This window comes from Pithys albifrons, chromosome 1 (assembly GCF_047495875.1).
Source record: "Pithys albifrons albifrons isolate INPA30051 chromosome 1, PitAlb_v1, whole genome shotgun sequence".
Classification (NCBI taxonomy): Eukaryota; Metazoa; Chordata; class Aves; order Passeriformes; family Thamnophilidae; genus Pithys; species Pithys albifrons.
Genome location: NC_092458.1, coordinates 121067359 through 121091900, shown reverse-complemented (window position 1 = coordinate 121091900; position 24542 = coordinate 121067359). Strand labels below are relative to the sequence as shown.

At 43.4% G+C, this 24542-nt stretch overlaps 1 protein-coding gene across 1 annotated transcript in view; it reads left to right on the top strand.

Annotated features, from left to right (window-relative positions):
- Window positions 1–5103, top strand: part of PDXK (pyridoxal kinase) — a 45140-nt gene extending 40037 nt beyond the window's left edge. The window contains exon 11 of the mRNA XM_071566117.1: window positions 558–5103. Within this exon, the coding sequence (XP_071422218.1) occupies window positions 558–670 (113 nt within the window). The 3' untranslated portion in view covers window positions 671–5103. The remainder of the gene's footprint in view (window positions 1–557) is intronic.
- Window positions 5104–24542: the final 19439 nt, after the last annotated feature.

The window sequence follows — 24542 nt, the reverse complement described above, 5'->3', positions numbered from 1 at the left end:
GTGTCACTGTTTAGCTGGTACTGAGACCACAGTCGTGCTGATTGTGCTTGACTCAGCTTTGCAGAACAGTGGCAGAAGAACTTGTGGAAATGCTGAGTTTGATCTGTAAGAGACCTTCTGTTTTAAGAGCAGCTCACTCACTTTCCCTTTAAGCGTGTGTTTAGTATTGAGAGGGATTTATCCACTAATAATAATTTCTTTGCTATGTTGGCCGGGTGAGGAGTGATTTTTTTTCAGCTTCTGTGACCTCAGAGTTCCTGTGTCTTTCAATTCCTAAAGAAATCCACATGAGATCTGTGGATTCTCAGAAATTGTGTATGTGCCTTTCTAATTAACAGCACAGCCATGTATCTTGCCTGGAGAGAGGTGCAGAACAGGAGTGATAGGAAGTCAAAGTGCTGACAGGAATCTTGCACCTTGAAAGCCTTAATCAGGGAGTTTTGAAGAAAACTGGGGAAGGGAGGAAGGTAGAGAAGATTGTGGGGTAAAAGAAAAATGCATCTTGTTTCTTTTTATATTTCTGTTTTGTTAATGACATTCTGATGTCATCTTTCTAGCACAAGCTGGAGAAGGAAACAAACCAAACTCAGCCCAGCTGGAACTGAGAATGGTCCAAAGCAAAAAGGACATAGAAAACCCAGAGATCATAGTGAAAGCCACCGTGTTATAAAGGCTGTACATCTCCAATAACGCACAATGTATTGATGTCCTCATTTCTTTCCTGTAAATTGTAATATTTGCCTTAGATCTGTGACAGAAACCTGACTTTCATGAAATAGTGCCCAGCATAGGCAGATACCCACTTTCAAACATATGTGCTGGCCTTGCTCAATTTAAAAAACAAAACAGTTAGTGTGCATTTGAGCATATTCCAGGTATCAAAATGGCTGTCGGATTCACTTAGTCTGTGTAATTACCCAGGGCAAGAGAGAACAATGTTCCTGCCTTGCCAAGAACTTAAGATGTGAATTTGCTAATGGAATGCTTGACTGACTGGAAAATGTATTGATGGCATCTAGTGCCAACGGAGCTGGCTCCACGCTCCCTTTTCCTGGAGATACCTGGTTACCTGCTCGGGTACTCAGTATCTCAGCTGCTATGGAACTAAGCAGGGTTAAAGCTACACACAAAGTTCTGGCTGTGTGTAGGAGTACGTTGAAGATGTTTGGCATGTTCAGTACTCTGAAGTGACCTTGAGGTGTCATTCATGTTACTGATTTCTGCTCCTGCTTCTTGTCTATGAAAAGCCGCTTTTTTCTAATGTCCGTGGGCGCCCACGTGATTTTCTTCCAAAAATTGCTCCAGAAACATCTTCATTAATAAGATAATACCTTTATTCAGTAGCACTGATTAGAAGTTCGTAGTTCTACCTCTGAGGCCAGGTTTGATTCTCTGTTTTTTAACTAAGGACAAACATTCTGTTAAGGATAAAAGAGAAAGCACCTCTTACCCTGAATTCTGACTGCCCTGGTTTGTACTTAGAAACTACACAGAGCACTTCCATTTAACAATAGTAAGCACTGTTGACAGACTTATCAATGAATCAATGTGGGGAAAGTATTGTTTTTGTTTTAGTAAGGTTTAGCAAGTTACATGTGTTTACCAAATGCAGTGAAATTTAGAAAATTACCTTGTTCATAATATAGGTCTCTGTTGCCAATTAGAGGTAACAGAAATGCATTATTATTAATGCATCTTCATTTCAAAATTCTGCTTCATAAAGCTTCAAAATGAGATTCTTAATCATTTCAGTGTCCAATGCATCACAGCCACATCCAAAACCAGTGGGACAGAGATGCAGACAAGGTCTGTATGGGACCCTGTTCTTGCATGTCCCAGGATGAGGGAGGTTTAGTGTGCTGGTCAACTCAAGTTCAGTCAATGAGCTTTATTTGTCTCAGACTACGTAAAGGGATTAAAATTGCATTTCTGAATGCAGTAACATGAAGAAAACTTGCATTAGGGGAAATTTTTCTTGATTACTTGAGTAGGCTCTTGGGTGTCTCCCAGATACCTTTCCTGCATCTCCCTCATCACACCTGCCTGACTGATAGTCTTCACTTGTCCCATCATTTTCATGAATTTCTGTCATTGTAAAAGGTAATTGTTTTCATCTAGTAGAAAACTAATTTATTCTTGATGTAAATTTTTAGCTGAATAGATTTTCTTTCATAGAGTAGTTATCATAATTAATTCATTTCTGAGATCCCTCATTTTAATATCTTTGAAGCAAATGAAATTTAAGAGGAACATGTTTTGCAGTAAATATAAGAGGCAAACTTCAGGCTTTTACTCAACAACTAATAATAATTTTATTTCCTCCAGTGCATTTGGCATCAAAAATGAAAAAAATCATATGACTTGAGAATATTAAGCAAAAGGAAACCAACAGAAATTATCTGCAAACTATGACTCTACTGCCACAGTTTTTAGTAACCACTGTCATGAAATAACTTTCTAGCAATAATAATTTTGGTGATGTGAACAGTTGCTAAAATTAGCCATCAGCAACAGAGATATGAGCTCATGGCTGATAACCTAACATGTAAAAAGACATGAACTACCTTAACAGTATGTGAATATTGATGGGAAGCAGTGAGGAAGGTGCCAGGCTCTTCTCAGTGGTGTCCAATGAAGGGAAAACAGGTAGTGGGCACAAGCTGAAATTCAGGAAAATCCATTTAAAGGTTAATAAAATATAATTAACTGTGAGTGCAATCAAACACTGGCACAGGCTGCCCAGAGAGATTGTGGAGTCTTCATCCTTGGAGATACTGAAATGCTGACTGACCATGGCCCTGAGCAACCTGCTGCACTTGGCCCTGGTGGCACAGGGTGGTTGGACCAGATGATCTTCCAGAGGTCCCTTCCAACCTCAGCCATTCTGTGATTCTGTGAAGTACAACAAACGGCCTTTCTTTGCAGTGTTGTGTTTTTAAATTGATGCAAATATTCTTTCTCCCTGCAACACAAACTTCCAGATGGGCTAGGAAATAGCTCCTATTAAAATTTTGCCCCCTTTTCAGATAAGCTGCTGTTTGCTTGGGCAGTTGTGCCAGGAAGACAATTATCTTTTTTGAGACAATTGCTTTCAGAAAAGATATTTAAATGCTGTAGGTAGAGGTGCATTTCAACAGTTGAACCCTAAAAGGATTTTAACTGTTTCTAACATTGATTAACTAAATGTGTGCTAATTCCAAACACAGCTATGGGTTTATTTATCTTTTAAAATTCGTGTATTTCATGTGGAAGGATATAATCCCTACCATCCTCTTGGGAGGAAAGGATCAACATACTGAACTTCCCTACCTGTACATACCATGGTTGATGCCCTTTTAGTAAGTGTGAGGCAGAGGATTTTAGTTTAACATCAGAATTAAAAAAGCCTTCACAAGAGGATTAAAAGAAAGGGAAGGGCTGTTTTCCCTGAAATAAAGAAGCCTGGAATGTAGGAAACCTACAACTACCTTGCAAACAAGGTTTTAATTGTAAACCATAATGAATCACTGGTGATCTTGCCATACAAAAGAAGGTGATATATTTGTTGGAGCAGCTTACACCTGCTAGGTGTGATCTTTTCCCACTGCTTCAAAGAATGGGTCAGTTCAGTAAATCACATCTTCCTTAGAATCTGTGACATAACCATGTCAGCAACAAAAAAAACCAAACCCAAACCCCCGAATATTCATACTACTAATATGGTCAATTTGCAGAAGTTCCTATTTCACAGCAGCTGGATGCTGTAGCAATGGGCTCCTGGCTTCGTCTGCTTAAGTCCCTGGGGGTTACTCATGTGATAACCTGTTTTAAACTCCTGCTGACCTGGTCTAAATTAGGTCAGGTTTATGTCTTCAGTGAAGAATTGGGCTTAATATCTCTTGCCAGGAACAAGCATCAGAAATTATCTGTAAATATATTCTATAGCTAATGTTTTGTAGCCACAGCAGGCTAACAGGTATTTTTAAATGTCAAAGTATGCACACTTAATACTTCAAGGCATTTTCATTTGTTCAGTTACACAGAGCTTGTGTGCAGAACAAAATTCAAAGACTCAGCACAGTCCTGTCCAATATTATATTCCCTCATCTCCTCATGCATATAATACCTATATCTTTTTCTGAATTCCTGATGTCTGTCTGGTACAGCTGGAAAATGTCTCAGTATCAGACACCTGCCCACTATTTATTTAAGGGCTTGGAGGAGACTTTGCAGCATTGTCTGATCCACTTGCAAACGTTTAAAGATAGAAGGTTAATCTAAACTAGCTTAGGTCCTAATTGACTACAGAAAAAGCACTTTAGCCCAGAGAGTGAAGTCTATAACTAATGGATAATCTTCCATGACCGTCCTAAGAGCGTGAAAGGTGTCTGTAACCCAGAGCCCAGCTCTAACCAGTTAGGGACTGGTGACTTCACATGTAGGGGTGAGGTCAGTGGCACAGGACATTCCTCGTGCTGCAGTACATGTAAGCATGGGAGAGGTGAATGTTTTCTGTCCAGTCACCTTCCCTAACATTCCTTCTTTCTGCTGACTGGAATTGGTTTGTGTTTGTGGAATGATTCACACTGCATGTGCTCAGCCATTTTGATTAATCCAAGTGCACTCACTCATTTGCAGAGCCATCATGAAGGAGAGACAGACCAAAAGTTGTTTACAAACCATGTGTTTGGGAGAAGTGCATAAAGACATTGTGCTCAAATCAATGCTATTCTCACTCGATACAAACATTTAAGAAATCTGCAGTATGAATTGTTACTGTTTTTTGCTGTTTTTTATCATAAGTGGGGAAAAATCTATAATCAATGTGTTAAACAAAAGAATCAGAGGACCAAGGTTTCCAGCTACTCATACTGCCTTTTGAGTATCTTAACTGTGTCTTGATTGGATGGTGTTAATTTGTTGTCTGAGACTGTTATGGTGATTGTATTGATTGATTTTATTTTGAAATATGTGGCAAGGAAGATTGTAATAAAAGCATCTATGTTTAATATACTCTGCACACACAAATTGTTAGATCCTATTTTTAAATATGTTGATCATTTCAGAATCAAACAGCACAAGAACGGTTTTATAGTCTTGCTGAATAAAGTGGATGTAATTAAATGTTTCCTTAATTATGTCCTAGTATAGAGTAAGGGTAGTTAATGGAAGATCATACATTTGTGCCCTGTAGTCATCTTACTGTAAGATATGGATGTGGATGTGAGTAACATCCTTGTTGTCTTAACTTTTATTTTTTTTAAAGAAGTTTCATGAGAAAACAACTACTGCCATTCTGCACCACTCTCTTGCATTCCTCTTACTGGTATGTGTAGGAACTCATTGTGCTGTGCTCATTATTCTTGCAAACAAGGTGAAAAGAGGCTTGGAATAAGAACCAGAACTCATTTTGAGATCTGTTTCTTGTACAGAATTTGGTTGCACTACCTTTCATTGATTTTTTTACCTCACTGTATGGATTAGAGCATACAGGACTATACAGTGGGAAACAATTGTTCCTCAGGTGGGAACAAGTGCTTCTGTCAGCACTCAGCAGTGTCCCTACAAGAGGAAGAGAGCAGGGATCCAGGTTAACGAGGGCAGTGGTCATTGGAGAAGGTGCTGTGTCATTACACTTATGTCCACTGGAGAAGTTTGGTTTATACCAAAGAACCAGTTCTCTGAGTAAGGGTCTTTGCCCCATTAAAGAGTACTTTTAAAATCTGAGACGTGTTATAAATTTTAGTCACTCTGGTACTAAAATATTTCTTCAGAAATGGAGACACAACACAACCCCTTCTTTTACATCCCATTGCAGCCTTACTGTCTTAATGACCAGTCACTCTAGTCCTCTTAGAATCCCAGGATAGGATATTCACAGAGCTGTTCTTCACAAAAGACATTTGCTTCTGGTAAGTGAGAGCCTGCTGAACAGTTCTGCAGCTTTCTAAAACATGTCACTTAAAGACATATATCAGCAATGGAAACTAAGCTTTGAGATGTTCAATCACAGCCCCAAAGTCAGCTCTTCTCTTTTAGATAAATTAGTAAACCAACGAGTTTATACTTTCATGCAGGAGCAGATTTCAGGTGCATCCATGAGGTTCAGTCAGACACTGGAGGAAGGGCATTGAATGCAGGGTGTGAGGGAGCTGCTATTGTGTGCACAGTTTCAGGAGATACCAAGCTAGTTCTAACCATTTTGCAGAAGGGAGGAATGTGATGTGGCATTCAACAGCCAAGGAAAGCTCCCATCTGCTTCACCAAGAAACCAGTGCCAGGTGACAGCCCCAGTGCCACCAGTTTGGTGCTTTCACTGCTCCAGTAGCAATGGGCCTCGAGGCAAATGGGATGCTCCTAAATATCCACACATTCCTGACTTAGTGCCTCCACAGTGCAAATAAAGGTAATAAATCCCCAGTTAGCAGAGCAGTGGATAAGGCAGCATATTATTCAGAGAGAGAAAACCAGCAATATGAGAAGGCTGTGCCATATGTTATCACTGAAATCACACTTACCTATTGCCCTCGTGGTTGCATTGCTGTTTAGAAAAAAATTTGTGTGTAGAAGAGTGTAATATGTGTACTCTGTGTGTGTGTGTGTGTGTGTGTATGTTGAAGCTTTATTTGCAATGTGGTTAGGGGTGGGAAGCAGAATTTGGGGGGCTGGCTGAGTAGGCCTTCAGGATGTGAGCAGAAGGTCTTAAAGAAATATATTTTTATAGATTGTGCTGAAGCTTTGGGTCCCAGCCACACACAGCCTTTTCTTCCAGAGAAGTCAAATGGTTTGGAAAGAAAGTCAGGTGGCTGTAATGTAGTAGGCATAGTACAACCCCACCAGCCCTGGACAAACTGAATAACTTATAAAAGATGCCTTTTTAAGTAATATTTTTTTAGTGCTGAATTGTTAAACAAAGAAATATTTATGAGCAAACTTTCTATGTACTTAAAGTTTGTGTGGTGCTTTGTACTGACTAGGTGGATCTGTTATATGTTTACACATCTTAATGATTGTCCTCGAGGTGTGTGTAGTAATTCAATGACTTACGCCAGAAAAACAATGAAGTTCTGTGTAATATAGCAAATTATTTAATTTCTAATGAAATTGTAGCCTTTTTAGTGTTTGTGTACTTTTCTGGTTGGCAATTATGAGTTGTATTCCTCCTGCAGTAAGGCTTGTACGCTTGATTGTAGAGAGAGGCAATAGGATGGTAGATACCATTGTTTAAAAAGAAAACCCTAAATATTGCTACCTTATCCATTTTAAAATCAGGTGGGCTTTGTGGCATAAGCCTGAAATTTAGATTTTTGCATTGGAATAAAGTTTCAAATACATCTCGGGTAGATGAAAAATTGGTGATGGATTTGTGTATTTAATAAGACTAGGAAGTCTTAAAGTATTTAATAAACATACAAGTCAAGAGACTGTAACAGAAGTGGCTCATTCCCATTGTGCAGACCTGACTGAGCTAACTCATAGCTTATGTTGGATGTGTGCCCAGACAGGTGAGTAGTCTAAATGGGAGAAAGTAAAGGTTTTTTCCTTGTAGTTTGTCAGTTGTAATAATGTGAAGAATTTCAATTGGGTGATCTGAATTCAAGGTCATAAATATCTTCCAGAATAGTTGAGTTACCAGTAAAATCCCATTCAGTCCAAAGGCAAAGCTGTTCTCATGGTTCAAAACCAGAGCATGATTTTTTTTGTCTTGCTACACTTACTGAGTTTTTGTTTCTTATGGCTGGCAGACCAGGGCTAAAGCACAACTGTCCAGATATATTTATTTTTTTCATTGAGCTTTGGGGTCTCTCTAGAAAATGCAACATAAAGAAGTTTTCTGAGCATGCCCTCTACTAAAAGTTGTGCTCCTACCACAACAGTTGGTGATCAGGAAAAACTGAGCATCACTTACTTTTAAGAAACATAGCAGCATCCTCAACCACTCTTCTGAATAAATCACTACTGCAAAAAGTAGAGGAGAATTTATCACAAGTTTTTCTCTCCAGAGTTCCTGAGTTATGGATGTGTTAAGAGAGAAGTACTTTTGCTTCGCTGAATTTGCAGGAAAAACGTCTCCTGGATGAATAATGCATTGTTGGGAGAGGCTGTGGCAGGGAGCAGCTCTGCTGTGAATGCTTCACTGTGCCTGGCTTTCCCCCCCTGGGAATCTGTGGGTGCTGTATCCCTGTGGTGGCAGCAGAGTGACAATTTGCCTGCATCCGCCTTTGGGAGAAATGCGGAGGAGTTTATCCCGAGCAAGTGGGAGATGGATGAGGTCAATGTGAAGTTGTTGGGCTGTTTGTTTCACAGTGCTGTGCCAAAGCTGTGGTTTAGCACAGCTCTGTGTGCACTGGGAAGCTTGTGATGTACAGTGTGCTGCTTTCCTGGCCATAGTGCAATTTCCTTAGGCTTCTGCAGGTCATGGAGAACTGAGAGACTCTGAAAGTGCATTATTCAGATTATTCAGGCTAGGCTCTTGTTTTATAGAAAATGTAGAGGATTATCAGTTGCTATGATAGATATGACTTCCCCAGCTCAGCTACACCCTGAAACTGTGCCCTAACCCTACTCTTCCATCACCTGTTCTGGCCTTCCTATTTGCCTGTCCCCATAGCAAGGGAAGCGAAGGAGCTAAAAAAACAATGGGGGATTTATCCAGTCAAAAAAACCCCCTGAGGTTTTAATCTTTAGTTTCCTTACCCTCTTCATCCTGGGAACAGGATGCTGCTGTTGGGGAGGTGCTGGGGCAGTGCAGCTGCTCAAAATGGGGGAGAATGGGGTTGCCTCTTTCCCTGGCAGTAAGATGTTGGATAAGGAGGGCCTAACTGCAGAGCTGCACTGCCAGTGGGAAAGAAATCTTTGTGAGATAAGTACTTGTAAGAAGAGCTGCAGATTTAGCAGTTTGGTGTTCTCAATCAAACCCCACTCCCTGTATCACAAAAATGTAGTACTAAAAGCTTTGGTGTGGCTGTTCATGATGACCTGTGTGATGCTTGTGCCTAGCAGAGTAGAAAATGGCATTGAATAAAGCAGTGCTCTTACTAGGGAATATAATAGGAAAATCCAGGTGGAGGAAGTTTCAAGTCTGTTTTAACAGCACTTGAATGGTGTCAGAATTGTCCAGGTCTGGCTCTTTAATTTCCCCCCCACCTTTAAGTAAAGAAGAAATCTCATCAATAAATCAGTAGATAAATAAGCAAAGTTACCTGTGAATTTATATGGTGTTAGTATTTCTTTTTGTCTACAGATTTTTAAATCTTTCCACAGCAAAGGTCTCTAGTTCATAAGGGATTCTCAGAAGATGCCTTGCCAGGCAGTGTGATAGAGCCTATCACAGCTGCCTGGGAGCACAGCACACTTCTTGTGACACCCCTGTGACAGATGGCATTGGGATGCCACCTGCAGACAGGCACTCCTGGCCCTGCATTTGGTACAGCACGTGTATTCACGTGCCTAACAGGTGCTGTATGTGAATACGTGCCTTGCTAGGGAAGGAAAACGGTAGGTCTTGTTGCTGGAGCTGCACTGATGGAAGGAAACACTGGAGAATTTAGCACCATCCAATGATCTTCCCATTTGCTGTTAGTGTTTGTCAGTGCAATGTAACCCTTTTAGTGTTGTTCCCTTTCTGGAAGGTGGGAGGAAGACAAGCCTATATGCTGTTTTAATGTGATTTTAGTTCACTGAATGTGAAATACAAATCAAGATTGTTAGAAGTGGAGGGGAGCTGTGAATTTGCCCAGGACCTAAGTGAGTAAAGAGACTGAGAATTACCTCTAAATCAGAAATAATTCAGTATTGACCAAATGAGTGCCATGTGTTCAATGTAGCACCTGGAAGAGGCCAATATTTAGGGTTTTTGCCCAAAGCACATTTAGCCCTGCTCTACTGTTTAGTGAAAATGCCCAATGCAGATGCCACCAGAGCCTCATCTTGTGGAGTAATTCTGTAATAAAGAATGTGGTTTTCTTGTGCAAATCTTAACCTCTTCTTAAGAAAATAACACACAACTCACTATTTTCATGGTGTAAAAGTGAAATGTAATTTTTTTTTCAATAAAATACATTTCCTTTCCTAAATGTGGGTCTGTTGGTTTTTTTCCCCTTGGGAATGTTTCTCTTTCAACTTTTAATTGAGCTTTGGCCTTTTGTGTCTTCTCCTTACATACATGAACCACAGCTCTGTACTCCTCCAAAGAAGCCTGGTCTCATTTCCAGAGATCATACACTTCCTTTTCCCTCTTGAGCTCCACAAGGACTTCCCTGTTCAGCCAAACTGGGCTCAAAACACATGCTTGACTCAAAACACAGTGGAATCACCTGCTACGTCCTGAGCCTTCAAAAGTAGATCCTGAGTGTATTCTATGAAACAGCTTCCTGCATAGCTTAAAGTTTGTTCTCCTGCAGTCCAGCATTGCAATTCTGCTGTCCTTTTTTCTCATTACACTGAAAATTTTATACTCAACCATTTCCTGCTCACTGTGGCCAAGGCAGTCACCTACCATTACATCTCACACAAGTCCTCTTAAAAAATTCCTCTTGAGTTCAGTGACACAGGTCCAATCCTTCAATATCTGAGTTGCATGTCAAGGAGTGTGGGGGCAGGTGGCTATGAGCCCAGGCCTTGTCATCAATGATGGTCTTTGGGGAACTCAACTTTGAGGGTTGTTGAGCTCCAAGAGATGTCCCACTTAGTGGTCACAACTGCTGTGGTCCAGGAGAGCTCAAAGGGCTTTACACAGGACCACCGTTAGCAGGATCAGAAAATTACTTCAGTCATCAGTGTTTCCATCCTTAGACTGGTAATCACTGGAGTTTACAAAACATTAGGAAATTGTTTCTAAAACCCCAGTAACAATACTGCTGCTCCACCTGGGCTGTGATGCAGATAGGGAATGTTCCAAGGCTGGCTGGGATTAATCCCTTGCTCCCCACCTTGGCTGGGCAGCTGATGTTCCTGTTACAGTTGGTGTTGTTCCCACCTGTATCATGCAAGAGTGCCTGGTATGGTCAGGGACACTTCATACAATGGTTTGGGTTGGAAGCCCAACAGGTACAGTCAAGGCTTGACAGGAGCTCCTGAGATGAGAGCAGGCCCATGGGGCAGAAGGGATGCACCACCACAAGCCCTGTTGTCCTCAAAGGTGGGCAGTCTCCCAGCTGGGGCTCTCTCCTGGCATGAGCAGCAGCCCTTTCACATTTTTCTTGTCCTTCTTTGCAATTTGCTTTGAGGAAGAATTGGAACACCTGCAAAATAAGGAGAGACTTTGAAAGAGTGGTACCTCCTCCTGCGGAAATCTAGCAGAGCTGTCAGCAGGTCCCTCTGCCACATCTCTCCTCTCCCAGTCCCACCTGCCACCCATTCCAGCAATACCATCTGGTGGGCCCTGGGAGGACATGCCATCCTCCAGGGCATCTGTGTGTCAGATGTGAGGCATGTGACTCTCACGTGTCCAAAAGCAGGAGTGTCTCCTGAAAAATTGAACATCTGCATGCACAGGAAGTCACTGGGGCAGTCAAGTATTGCCTGAGTCAGCTGGCAGCCCAGAGAGAAGAGAATCAGGTGACAAATGCTGCTCTTGCTGCCTCCCTTGAGGGTTTGAATGTTGTTGTTGTGTTGAGCATTTGAGTGGTCTGCAGGGGGGCAGGCAGTGCAGCTGTGAGGGCAGGGAGGGGGAACAAAGGGAAAGGAGGAAAAGAGGAGGCAGGTGTGACTCTAGGGAGTATTTGTAGATGTAACTCAGCTTCTGAACAGGGAGTTTGACTGTTACATAAAGGCCACGTTTTGCCTTTGAGCTCTGGATGTCCTATTCATGCCCCCAGAGTGCTGGATCAAAGGACTTGGAGTCCTCACATTCCTGTCCAGCCGTGGACTGTGACTGCCCAAAGCTGAGCCCTCTCCATGAAGCAGGCTGGTTATCCCTGACACAGAAACATGGTGGATTTTCTTTCCTAAGTAAGGTTTGTTGAAAACAACAGAAGATTGATGCAGGCCACATAACCAAGAGGAATTTTAAGGAAATAATGAAAGCTGCCACCACCTCCATGCCCCCTAATCCCCATTTTTATTCCAAAGACTACATTGAATAATAAGCAAAGATGTCTGAAAAATGAACAGAAGGGTAACACACAGCATTAGCAGCCTTTTGATTGGAGAGGAATTATGAGTCAGGTCTGGTGAATGTCTTCAGAAGGGCTGGAAAGCCACAGCATTATTCATAACAGTCATTAGCTGCCTGCTAGGACAAAGGCCATTAACGCTCCTGCTTTCACTAATACATTAACTGAAGGGAAGCCAGGGAGAAATTTAACACCCCCTTGCACTGGTACCAGCATCCAGTGTTTCACACCTGGCTCCCAGGTGCTGCAGGTGATGATACAGCACCAACCCATTCAGGTACTTTTGGCCTGGGCTCCTACAGCCAGGGGTTTGAGGCTGTGCTGTTGATCCAGCAAACCTGCCTGAGTGCAGAAAACAGCTTTACTAATGCTAGTAAAGGTTGAGCTTTGTGTTTAATATTTAAACCACAGTTTGCTAAATTAGTACTACAAAATCAGTACTACAAAAGGACACGTGCCCTTGTCAGTAAGAACAAACATTCCAAGGCTCACTTTTGGAGGTCACCAATGTTATTCCCTGGAACTGAGTAATTCTTGAGAGTTATTGAGGGTTTTTTTCCTCATTGGCACAATTCTTACGGCCTTTGAGCAAGTATAGGGTTAAGCAGCACTGGCTGCTGCTGAGATTCCTTGGATGGCTCAGGATGACATGGGCAGAGAGAGATGAGGTTTTCAGGTGTTTGGTGAAATTTCCAAGTCCTCTGCTAGTTAAATGTAAATGGTTCAAAGCAGCTGAGGGTGTAGCTGCACAGCAGAGGAGGTGGTTCCAGTGCAGGGCTGATGTGTCCCCACAGTCCCCTGTACCTCACCCCAGAGCACCAACTTCACCTGGCATAGTGAGCTGTTTCAAGGTGCTGATCCTGCTGGAACCCACAACCAGCAAAACACGGGATTGCTTTTCAGCTGGGTAAGTTCCCTGACCCACCATGCTGCCAAGAGCAGTGCAGACATTAAAGGACAAGGGTAAAGGGGAGGGAGGAGGATAAGGAGGGACTGACCAGCATTCTGGTGCTGGTGGGCACCAACACATCATACCAGGTGCCCCAGACATCACAGCCAGAGAGGTGCTGCTAAGCTGTGCAATCTGCTACCTGACCTCATGCCAGAGCCCCTTCCTGGCTTCCACTCAGCAAAGACCCTTCTCCACCTTCTTGCTCCCTTCACCGCTGTGGCTGAAATCAACCCACAGATGAGCAACATGTGTGAGAATGGGTGCCCAGACTTTGATGGGCATCTGGGCTAATGATGTGCTTTGATGTTGAAAAATTTATCAGAAATCACCCACCACGTGGAGAGAGATGTTTGTTTACTGCAGTCAAAAGGGCCAGCATGGCTACAGAGGTCTGTACACAAAGCCACCACAGTTACTGAAGAAATTGCTTAGGACCTAATCCTCAAAGCCTCTCCAAGGGGCTTGTCCCCCTCCTCTTGAGGAAGCTGAGGAGCTATCACACACTTACCTAGGAGGTGCCCAGCAGGACACACATCAGAGAGCCTGTCCCTTCCCTCCAGCTGCCTTTGGGGTATGAGCCAGAGCCTCCTCACAGTCTTTCCCCAGCCCAGCCTTAACAGCAGGAAGTCTGCCCCGAGCTCCCCAACACAGCCAGAGCTTCTGAGGCTGTGCCTAAGCAGGCTCACCTGAAACTCAAGTGGATAAAGACTATTCTCAACACCTGGCTGAGTCTTTAACACCTTGCTGGGAGGCCTTGGAGGCCAACTTTCAGCATAAAGGCTCTTTCTGCAGTAATTGTGGCATTTTGTGTAAAGGCAGATAAATGAGGTTAAGAAGTGGGTTGTTCCTGCCTTCCTCCTGAGAACAGGGACATGGTGATTTTGGAATGATTCTGGAGGAGGGAGGTGACTTGTCCCCCAGGCTCTGCCTTTGGGGAATATTGTGAGAGAGCCTGAGAGGAGCTGAGTTAACCCCCAGGGACCTTCTTACTGCCTGTTAAATGGCTTCCTGCAGAGCACAGTAAGGCATGAAATAATAATGATGCAATAGCTGGGAAATAGTGCAGCTGCTGATTTATTAGCTAAGTAGGAAAGCTTTTGCCATTGTGAAGGGCTCTGGTGGTGACCAAACCTGGGCTAACCAGCCCCTGCAAGGCACCTGGAAGGTAAATGGATTTCCTGTTTCAGTCCCAGTAGGCCAGGGAGAGACTGGGGAGAGAAAAAAGGATTTGAAAGCTTTCTTATAAAGGAAATCTGGGTTTAAAACATTTTATTTATTTATAAGTGGCAGATACTTATTTGACATTTACCAGTAATGGCTAATTCAGTCACTTGCAGTTTAGCTTGGTAAGGAGCAGCCTCTGCCTCCCTTGCTCCTTCCCCAACAAAAAGAATTTCTGTGATCTCACACAGCCAATGTCATCTCCCTATGTCCTTGCATTTGTGGCAGTACACAGGGAATAATATTTCTCTGTCCTGAAGAAGAGCTATGGGGTAAACTCAGTTCTCTGCAACACATTTGAACTTCACAGAGATGAGGGATTTTCAAGCAGATGAGCAAACATGACAATAGGATGGATTCCTGGTGTCAGGGTATACTTGGGGTACCATCCTTCCCCCTCTATATTGGAGCCCATGAGCAAGTCTGATGCTCATTTTCTGAAGGAAATCCTGGTTTTTCTCATTTTTGGTGATTTTACAGTACAGCTGTTCAGACATTATCCTCCTATCTTCAGTCCATGAAAAGAAAAGCCCCTCTTACCCCTTAGCACTGTTGTGACACTTAAATCCACTGTGGTCAGGGTTTACTCCATCCCTTTATAATACTTCCAGACTCATATGGAGGGTCAGTCACAGCCGCATTGCTGCAGGGGACTTGGAAGGGTCAGTGATTGCTCCTCAGGCAGGCAGGATGGAGCTGGGTACATTCTCTCTGTCTGCTGTAGCACAGGAGGTGCTCTTTGGGTCCCTGCACAGGTCCCTGCTCTTTGGGTTTGCTGGCAGATCTACCACAAACCCTTGGGCTGGGCTGCCTGTCCCATCCTCCTGGTGGCTCTGTGCTTGCTGCAGGACATTTCAGGGGGCTGTTCCCCAACTGTTTCCTTCTTCCACCCTTCCCTTAGACTGTGAACCTCTGCAGGTCCACTTGCCCTTGCCAGCAGGATACTCCCAGCTCCACTGGGAGCAGAGGCAGCTCTCAAGATATGGTTTGACTTTCTATTCAGCTGCTGAAGAGGCAGGTGGGGACCTCTGCTCAATTTTTGTTGACTGAGATGTCTGTCAGCAGGCAGCAGGTGAGATAAAAACATGGAAAAGTGAGTTCAGCCTGCTATGGAGATGATGTGGAGAGAGGCTTTAGCTGAGCCACCAACCAGACAGACACCTCACTGCCATTATGTAGCTCAGCCCCCACAGTGCTGGAGGTGAGACAGGCACGTGGTGTAGCAGTGGCTCAAGGGAATGATCAAATGAGCCTCCAGTTGTTGGCTGCCTCTACCTGAATGTTGTGGAGCTGTGGGCCCAGTTTAGTTTCTCCTACACTGGCTTGAATCCCACTGCTGTCATTAACATCACAACGATGCTCCTGAGGCAACACCTTGGCCTGATGAGATCAAAGGGAGTGATTCCCTTCCCCAAGGACCAAATTTCTTTCTGACCTTTCAGGCCCTTGCATTTTGGAAGAAGTAGTTGGACTGCAGACCAAGCTCTGCACTCTTTCTGCAATTTATTCTTTAATTTTCATTTATCTCTGGTGAATGTACATTTTAAGGGTACATGTGCAAGTGAGAAATTCTTTATGTTTTGGTGCATGAGGTAAAATCATTACTGAGTGGGCCCACAGTTTAGTCTCCAGACTTACCATTGGAAGAACAAATTAATTGTGTTGATCTGACACTGATAAACTCTTCATGTCCTTGGAGGTCTCCTGGCAGTCCTAGAGTGCAGAGAGGAGGGGAGAATGTGAAAGGGCTCTAACAAGCTGACTGAGGAAATTGCCCAGGACAATAGAAAATGAATATAGAACTTGTCACTATAATAGAGATACAAAAAACCCAGGACAAATAAGAGCAAAAGACTCCCCTCCTTTTGAGAAAACTCCCTTGAGTCTACCTACCAAATATCTATGTATGGCCAAACTTCGCGAACGAAGATTTGGGAAGGGCTGTCCCCACGTGGGTGTGCCCTTCCAGCCTGCGCAGTGGATTTTAGGTGAGGCTCAGCGTGGGCAGAACTGGCCCCACCGTTTCAGTCCTGAGGTTCATCTGCCATGGCCGAGCGAGCTTGGACAGTGACAGTGAAGTCCTCAGGACTAGAACCTACAGCACCCGGCATTTCCCAGGAGGTCTCCCATCCAAGTACTAATCCAGGGCTGACCCTGCTTAGCTTCTGAGATCTGACGGGATCGGATGTCAGGGAGGCATTTAACTGCCCATACCAAATATGACCTTGATGAGTAAAGCATGCCCTCAGCTGTCTAAAGCTTCAGCCTACATGGGAAATCCCAGAACTGGCTGGTGCTCCTGTGGCAGTCCAGGAACACATATCTCTCTCTAGGGTGCTGCACAGTCAAGAATTTCAAGTTGTAGTTCAGCAAATAATGGATTCTATCCTAAAGTGCTGACTTGGAGGACACAGGGCGGTCCCATGTGCTGTCCTGAGCACAGGAGCTGGAGCGCAGCATGACAGTGCTGGGGAGAAAGTGAGCAGTTGTCTCAGAAAACCCTTTTATCCTTTTTGCATCCTAAGTGACATTTCTAATTAGTTGTTACATGGACTGTGGGGGCTTGGAAAAGGCCAAGGAAAGGCTGAGAGAGAAGACCTGCAAAGTGGTTTCGATTTTAAAATTAAGAGACTCATAATCCAAGACATTAACTCATGACCTCAATGATTATAAATTGATTTTGAACTTAATTCATTATTAAATGACTGGGGTTTTCTTCATCTTTTTCTTGAAGGCTCTTATCCCGCCTTAGAGCTGAGGGGTCAGGCTGGGAAAATAAATTATCTATTTAGACTGGAGAGGGAAAATGGAGCAGTCAGAAACCATCCTAAAGTGCACTGTCTTGCCAATGCCTGTGCACGTGGGAGGAGCCTCCAGTGCTGCCTCTTGGAAGTGTTGTGGCTACAGCCAGCAAGTTCTGCTCAGGTGCTGCAGTAACACTGCCCAGATGATGCCCAGACCAGAAATCTTTGCTGTTCTCCCATTGCTCACTCAAATACATGCAAGTTTTTGAAGTACTATTTCATATCAGCCTTGGGACTGGAATAAGGGCTCTATCACCTCGTTGAGCTCTTGTGTGCTCCGAGGTGATGGGAGTGTTCTGTCCCATGCTTGAGCCAGGAATGGGCTTGAAACTGAAGCCCAGCAGTTTTAAATATAGGGCAGAATTATTTGCAGGAAAGTGAACTTGGGGAATTGATAAATATAATTCAGTTGCAGTGACTTTGGCTGGGCATTATCACCTGGACCTGCTGTGCTGCAGAGCATCATGAACCCCAGACAAGCCTCACTTTAAACTCACCAGGACAGGCCATGGGCAATATTTTAAACATAAACATTTTAACAGTAATATCCTACCCACAAACTGTCCTGACTCAGCTTTTCTGCCTACCTGCTAAAACTCCTTCCAGGTAGATCTTCTGCTGTTTTCTGCCTACTCATGGGACTTTGGGTGGCTCTGTCTTGTTCTGTGCTAGTAAATAGCTGTAGCTGTCTGCAGTTACCATCACTGAAGTGGTATCGTGAGAGACTGTGGTGTTTTGGGGTCAAAGTCCCCCTCTAGACAACCAGCTGGTGCTGGCCATGGGCCCTCCAGGGAAAGGTGCACAGCTGTAGGGAGCTTGATGACACTCCCAGCAATCCAGATTTGCAGTACTGTGCTTCAAGCAAGAGTCTGAGAAGGCAATGGGAGCCAGCAGGTGTGTGTGGTGGTGCATTTCTCCCACCTCCTTGGGGCCACTCTATGACCTCAGAAATTCCCATTAGGCCTCAGTCTTTGTGTAATGATTCTTTCAGTGAAGCATTCCTTGACTGCACCAGGAACTCCTGCATGGCTAAGGTGGGAGCAGCACTGACTGGACCAGGAACTCCTGTTGCCTGGCTGAGATGAAGGACAAGAGAGGGAATAATCAGTCAGTCTCAGGTAATTCCCTACCTGAATCATAGTTTGAGTGGAACAGTAGTGTTGTAGATGGAGTTTTGACAACTCCAGTAATTACCAAACTGGTTTGTGGCCAGGAGGGAAATTTACTGATGTCTAAAGTCAATCATCTTGTGACACTGTGAACAGCAGTCCTAAGGCAGCACAGAGCCCTTGGAGCTCTCCTGGACCCCAGGAAAGCAGAATAACTCTTGGAGTTATCCAGTCTTCAAGCTTCATACTCACGGGACCATCACCAAAAGCTGACAAGGCCCAGGATGAAATTCTTCAGTCCTCAAAGCTCAAGCCTTGCCCACTGAGAAATGCTGGGACCTTTGGAATATTTCACTGGGGGAATTTGTAACTGGTATATCTCTACATATTTATGCCTTTATACATGTATTTCTCCTCTTTTCTCTGTGTGTGTGTGTGTGTTGGTTAATTTAAATTCCTATAGCAAGTATACTATAAATATTGGGATGTCAGATCTATAATTAAATCACTATTGTGGCTTAGTAAATTCCATTGACTCATTCTGTAAATGTTTAGTTGATGATTAAGTGCTGCTAAATCCTTCAGATATAAACTGTTGACAAAGTCCGAGACTAAGCCTTGACCTAGCTCACCTAAGCTGCCCAGAGAGGGGGTGGATTCCCCATCCCTGGAGGTTTTCAAACTGAGATTGGCCATGGCACTGAGTGCCATGATCTGGTAAAGGGACTGGAGTTGGACGAAGGGTTGGACTTGATGATCTCGGAGGTCTTTTCCAACCCAATTGATTCTATGATTCTATGATAAGCTCTATCAGGAGCTTAGAAAGCAAGAGAGTCCTCTCTGACCAACAAGTGGGTTGCCCTTGCCCTTTTGCATCTCCAGTCTCTGTGTAGATCTTTCTAAATCAATTTTAACTTGATTTTCCTTTGTATGTCTCAACAGTGTGGTAAGTAATAGAGTGAAACTTGACATTGAATTTTGTTAGGCTGCACTTTTAAAAATTCATATTTAACCTAACTTTCGTGGTCAATCTTTGAGTGAACTGAAACCATTCATTCACTCATTCACAAAAGATTGGCAGAGTCAGTAGGGTGTAGATTGATATCACTGCTTACTTACAAAGGCATGGAATAAGTCCAAGTCCCAAATCCTCAGAAAAGTGGGCTTGTGATAACTGGCATGATTGGAAAGCTGTGGAAAAACAGCCAAAGGTGGCCAGGGACTATGGAAAGGAGGAAAATGGAATTATTTGTATAATGTTAGGCAGCTACTTAACAGCTGCTTGTCATTTTATGAAGAGTGATAATAAAAGGGAACAGAACCTAAAGGAAGAAGTAGAAGGCAGGAAAGCAGCTGAGTTTGTTGCTGTCTTTGAAAATTGAGCAGCTGCAGAAACAGTTACAGGAAGAAAAGAAGAAAAAATAAAAGCTGGAAGAAAAGTTTGAGATGATGCTTATGTGGCCTCCCAATCCCCCAGACATTGCACAGATGAGAGAAATAATTGCCTTCATTGAAGAATGGGATGGAAACATATGGGGTGATCCTGAAAACAACAAACTGGGGGAAGGCTGTTCTTTGTCACTTTTGAATTTCCCTGAATATGAAGCCAAACCCACTATAAAACCAGAAGAAACTAATGGATCCTGGGATGGAGCAGGGGATTGTACCCAAAACCACCCCCACTCAACCTGATTCAGGTGGTTCATTTGCAAGAGTTCTGTAGTCATAAGCCAGGCAAGACTGAGATGGAATATTTATGGCAGGTGTGTCTAACTGGAGGAGACAAAATCTTATTAAATGGTGAAGAAGCCAAAGTATTTTGGGGTCCAGGTGTCTTTTTAAATTCTCTCTCTGAGCCCACAGATGATCCCCACCCAGTAACAAGTAGGGTGACATACAGGGCTGGTGGAACAGATAAACTGGAGAGAAGAGAAGCCTCTGCCAATACACAGTAGATCCTTGAGTGAGCTCTCCACAGCTCTTACAAAAGCTGCCTGTATTCAGGCCATGCATGAGCACAGCCCTCTCAATGTTCCCATTTTGGCAAATGTGGATCATAATATGCTAAAGACGTTAATTAACGGAGCCCCTGCTGTACTCAAACCTTGTCTCATTGTAAAAAGAGAGGAAATTAGGAGAGACACTCACTTCAATTCCCTGTTTGCCATGAGGGATGTTGATGACAACCAGGAAGAAGCCATAGTGTGCAGTTATCCCTACCTGGGCAACATTAATCCATGACATCATAAAATATGGGCGAGAAACAGGATGGGTTGATCTGCCTGGTAAAACCAAAAATACAGGTCATGATGTCAGGCACATTGAACAATCACCCAACAAAATTCCCAGGAACAGGCAGTCATTGATGCCAGCTTATGTGGAGAGAGCTATGTAAACATGCATTCCAAGAGCTGTAATTCAGAGACAACCCATCAGTGTTATCCAGGGTCTAATTCATGCATTTCAGAGACACAATGACAGCAATCAGAGAGAAAACACTCCAAACACTCAGACACCATCAGCAGCTCCAAGGGGGGATGATAACACTTTCCTTCCCCAAAATTTGGAATCAAAAACCAAAAATCAGACCTGTCTGTCTGCCAAGTGGTATTCTATCAAAGGATAGATAGTAATGGCCCATATATTTTGGTTCTGGTCAGTCCTCAACAACAGTTAATTAAATTTCTATGGATATGAGAGCACAAAGTTCATTACTAACACAACAGGACACTGAGAAGATGAGTGTACAGCCTGGACAGCAAGGAGTCATGGAGCAAACAGAGCAAGTGTTATTTGCCAAACTGCAAAAGTTAATTTATGTGCTCTCAGGTGAGAAGCAAATGTCTTCTACTCACTTTGCAGTTAAAAATCACAATGAAAATATTTTGAGGTTTGATGTTCTGAATGGCTGAATCCAGCACCTGTTGGATGACAGAACGTGGTCTTTTGGTTCAGATGTTGACCCTAACCCTAAAATTAATCAGGACACTGCAGTGTGTGTGCTCCACACAGCACCAAAACTCCCTGATTCAAAGATAATTGATGTATCACAGTAACCAGTTTCTGCTTCAGTGCAAAATAGAATTTCTAAAACTGTTACTGATTTGGAGAAGCAACAAACCACTTCCAGGAGCCCCTCCCCATATAACTCACCAGTCTGGCCAGTCCAAAAACCGAATGGGAGATGGTGACTAACAATTTATTCCTGCACTTGAATGCCAACCTATGCAAGAACCTTCTCTGCTTTTTGTCTGCCTGACCTACCTGTTCCCTCTTTGAGTTTCCACAAGATCACTGGACTTTCTTGTCAACATTACTCTGACTCTGGACAGCTGGGACTTGTGCCACACAAAGCAGGGAAACTGATAAGGGGGCCTGTGGCACCTGTGATTGCTTTTTTATAATCTTTTATGGAATATGTGGGAGCAAAAAACTCCAATCTGATGTTCAGCACAAACTTTCCCTCACTCATGAAATTCCCCAGGTTCATTACCTTGTCCAGTAATAGCCACCAGTGATATCATAACATCCAAGTGGGGTAGCAACAATATTAGAGAGTGCCATAGAAATGGGTAAAAAATTTGAAAATCGTGTTTCCTGGGTTTTGCTTTGATCTGTCAGTAGAGAGCAGTATTAATGCTGTTCTTTGTTCTTGGACTGTTGATATATTTTGAATTTTTATATTCCTACTATTTATTCAGAAAAAATCTGACTTTTTTCATAACTTTACTCTCCGCATTCCCACCCTTTATCAAGGAAAATGTGTATGTTGGGCAGGGAATTAAAACCCTGTCAGCAAGCAAGTGCCCTGATCTATATTGCAGCTACTCCAACCTCAGAGGAGTCCTTGACACCTCTCCTTGTGCCACCACCTTTGTCTGTTGAGAATGCATTTGTTGTCAGCCACTGGTATCTTCTGTAAGGAGCATTTAGATCTTGTTCTCCTTGAGTCACTGCCACCCAATTTGCTGTAATTCTTAAATACTTTCCTCAAGTTCCTTATTTGACCTTTTCCACATACTCCTCTCTGTGTCCAAATACTCATCACTCTACTTCTAATTCAGTAATATTTATTTCCCTTCCCTCCTTTCCCTGCTTGCATCCACACTGAAAACAAAGACAAGCAAAGGTTTTGTGAGCTGCTATTTTTATTCCTCTGTTGTCATTTTGAGTTAAAAAATATCCACTGAGCAAAGCAATAGCAATTTCTAATTTAGTAATAATTTGCTAAGGGAAAAAACCAGTAATTGGTGCTCTTAAATGTTATTTTTTTATCTGTTTAATTACTTTTAGCTGGGTTTCTTGAATACCTCATTAACTAAGCATATGGTCTTAAAGATGCAGTTCGTACGGCCTCAGATGCTTCCTGCAATTATCCAGCCATGACTGGGAACTTACTAAAACACCCAGATAATCAGTGCAAGGCAAGTAAATTCCTTCTGTTTTGGAAAGCCCAAACAATTACTATGTTACCTGGGTAAAGGACCACAGGATAGGACCATTCCCTGCCTGCTGTGGGACAGATATTACTATTTTCTCATTCCTTAACCTAATGCTGTATCACAGCTCAGAGGGGCTCCCATCATCTTCCAGTGTAACTGCTCCAAATCTTTAAAAATCTAGGCATTTTGGACACTTTTCCCTCTCAAGCATATATAATGGACGGGTAGCTTATTTTCTGGAGTCTAAACCAACTCATGTCACCCCTTTCTAGCAGCTTGGAGAAGATGGGACAGTGTTGGCTGTACCAGGGAATGAAAGGTCAGTTTTAGTTCCAGCCTTTTCATTCTCTGTCCCTCCCACAATGACAGAGTTTATGAAATACCTATTTCACCTGCCTCCCTGCCAAGTAAAAAGCCCTTTTTCAGCCACATCCCTTGTGGCACAATGTCATAGAGCCTTGACTCACCTTTAGCACCAACCTTCACAAGTGGCCCTGTTTTCTCTTCTGGTTTTATTATGTTCCTCAAGGTAAGCCTGGCACTGAAAGCTCCCAGCCCTTCCTGACATCTCCAAGCTGTCCCTTTCTTCTCTCTCTCAGCATGTCCCTTGCTCTTTCCACACAGAGCAATTCCCATGAGGAAAAGCTCAGCCTTATCAGCACTTAGAGGTGTGAGGATGGTACCTCCCTGGAGGTAGCAATGCCCTTGCCGACCTGTGCTGCCCATGGAAAGGTGCAGCTACAACAACTCTGGTGTGAAGAGCTCGCCCTGGGCAGCCTGGGGCACTGCATCCTGCATCCCTGACACTTTGCTACTCTGTAGTGGTTCCTCCCATGCCAAGTGTTCCCGAAAACTTTGAATTCCAGCACTCTCTCATCCTGCTGTTCACGTTTCTCAGATCTATGTTGTACTTGCAGATAGTGTCAGGTCTGCAGCTTGTTGCCTTTTCAAATGTCCTATGTTGTATTGCTCTTGGCAGTCCAAGGGACTGGGAAGAGCTGTGAGCCCCAGTCAGCTCTGTGAGTCTCCTGCCACTCTGAATGTTGCTCACAGGTATTCAAACCAGAAGCCCATGGTACCCTGAGCAGACACAGCCCAGCTGTCAGTGCTTGCACACCTTCTTGCAAGCTGATGTGAGTGTCCCTGCTGCTCTCCCCACTTCATCTTTGGAAATGCAGCAGCTAATCACCTCCTGCCACTTGTTATCTGATACATCCTGACACTTTTCTCACCTGTTTCTTGGAAGTGTAATTTTGGGCAGTATGGTGAGAGACCGTTCTGACATGCCAGGGACTATTTGACCCTGAATTAAAAGAATTTTCATCTCTTCCCCTCATTTTAGCAGCTTTCCAACATATTAATGACCTACTGCCTCTCATGATCATTTCACTCAAGATTTAATTTACTAGAGGAACTTCATTCAGAATACTATTATGGACAGAGAAGAACAGCTTTTAATCAGGGCTGTTCATTAGCAGCAGCAATCAGTGTGGCAGGTAGCACAGGCCACCACTCTCTCTTGATGCATGTGCTCATTAACAGGGGAGAGCATAGACCCTTTGTCTTCAGAGTGTTGCTACAGTCAGTGTAGCTTCCCAGCTTGGAATTCAAACACTGTTATCCAGGGTTTACTGGGCAAACTGGCTTTGGTCCTCACCATGGGCTTAGTTAAGCGAGATGATGAGAAATCTAGTGCTTTGTGTAGACATTTTTTTAGCTGAATATTTTTTGGATGTTGGGATGTGTAATATATGCATATGAGGATGTGAAAAGGAGTTTGATGGAGGCTGAACAAGATTTTGTGCCCCAGAGAACAGGACTCCTGGTAGGGGCCAGAATGCTGACTAGAGGGTATTTAGCATGAATAGCAGGAAAACTCGATGATTTCTCCATCAAAGCAGGACTTGGTGTTGTTCTGT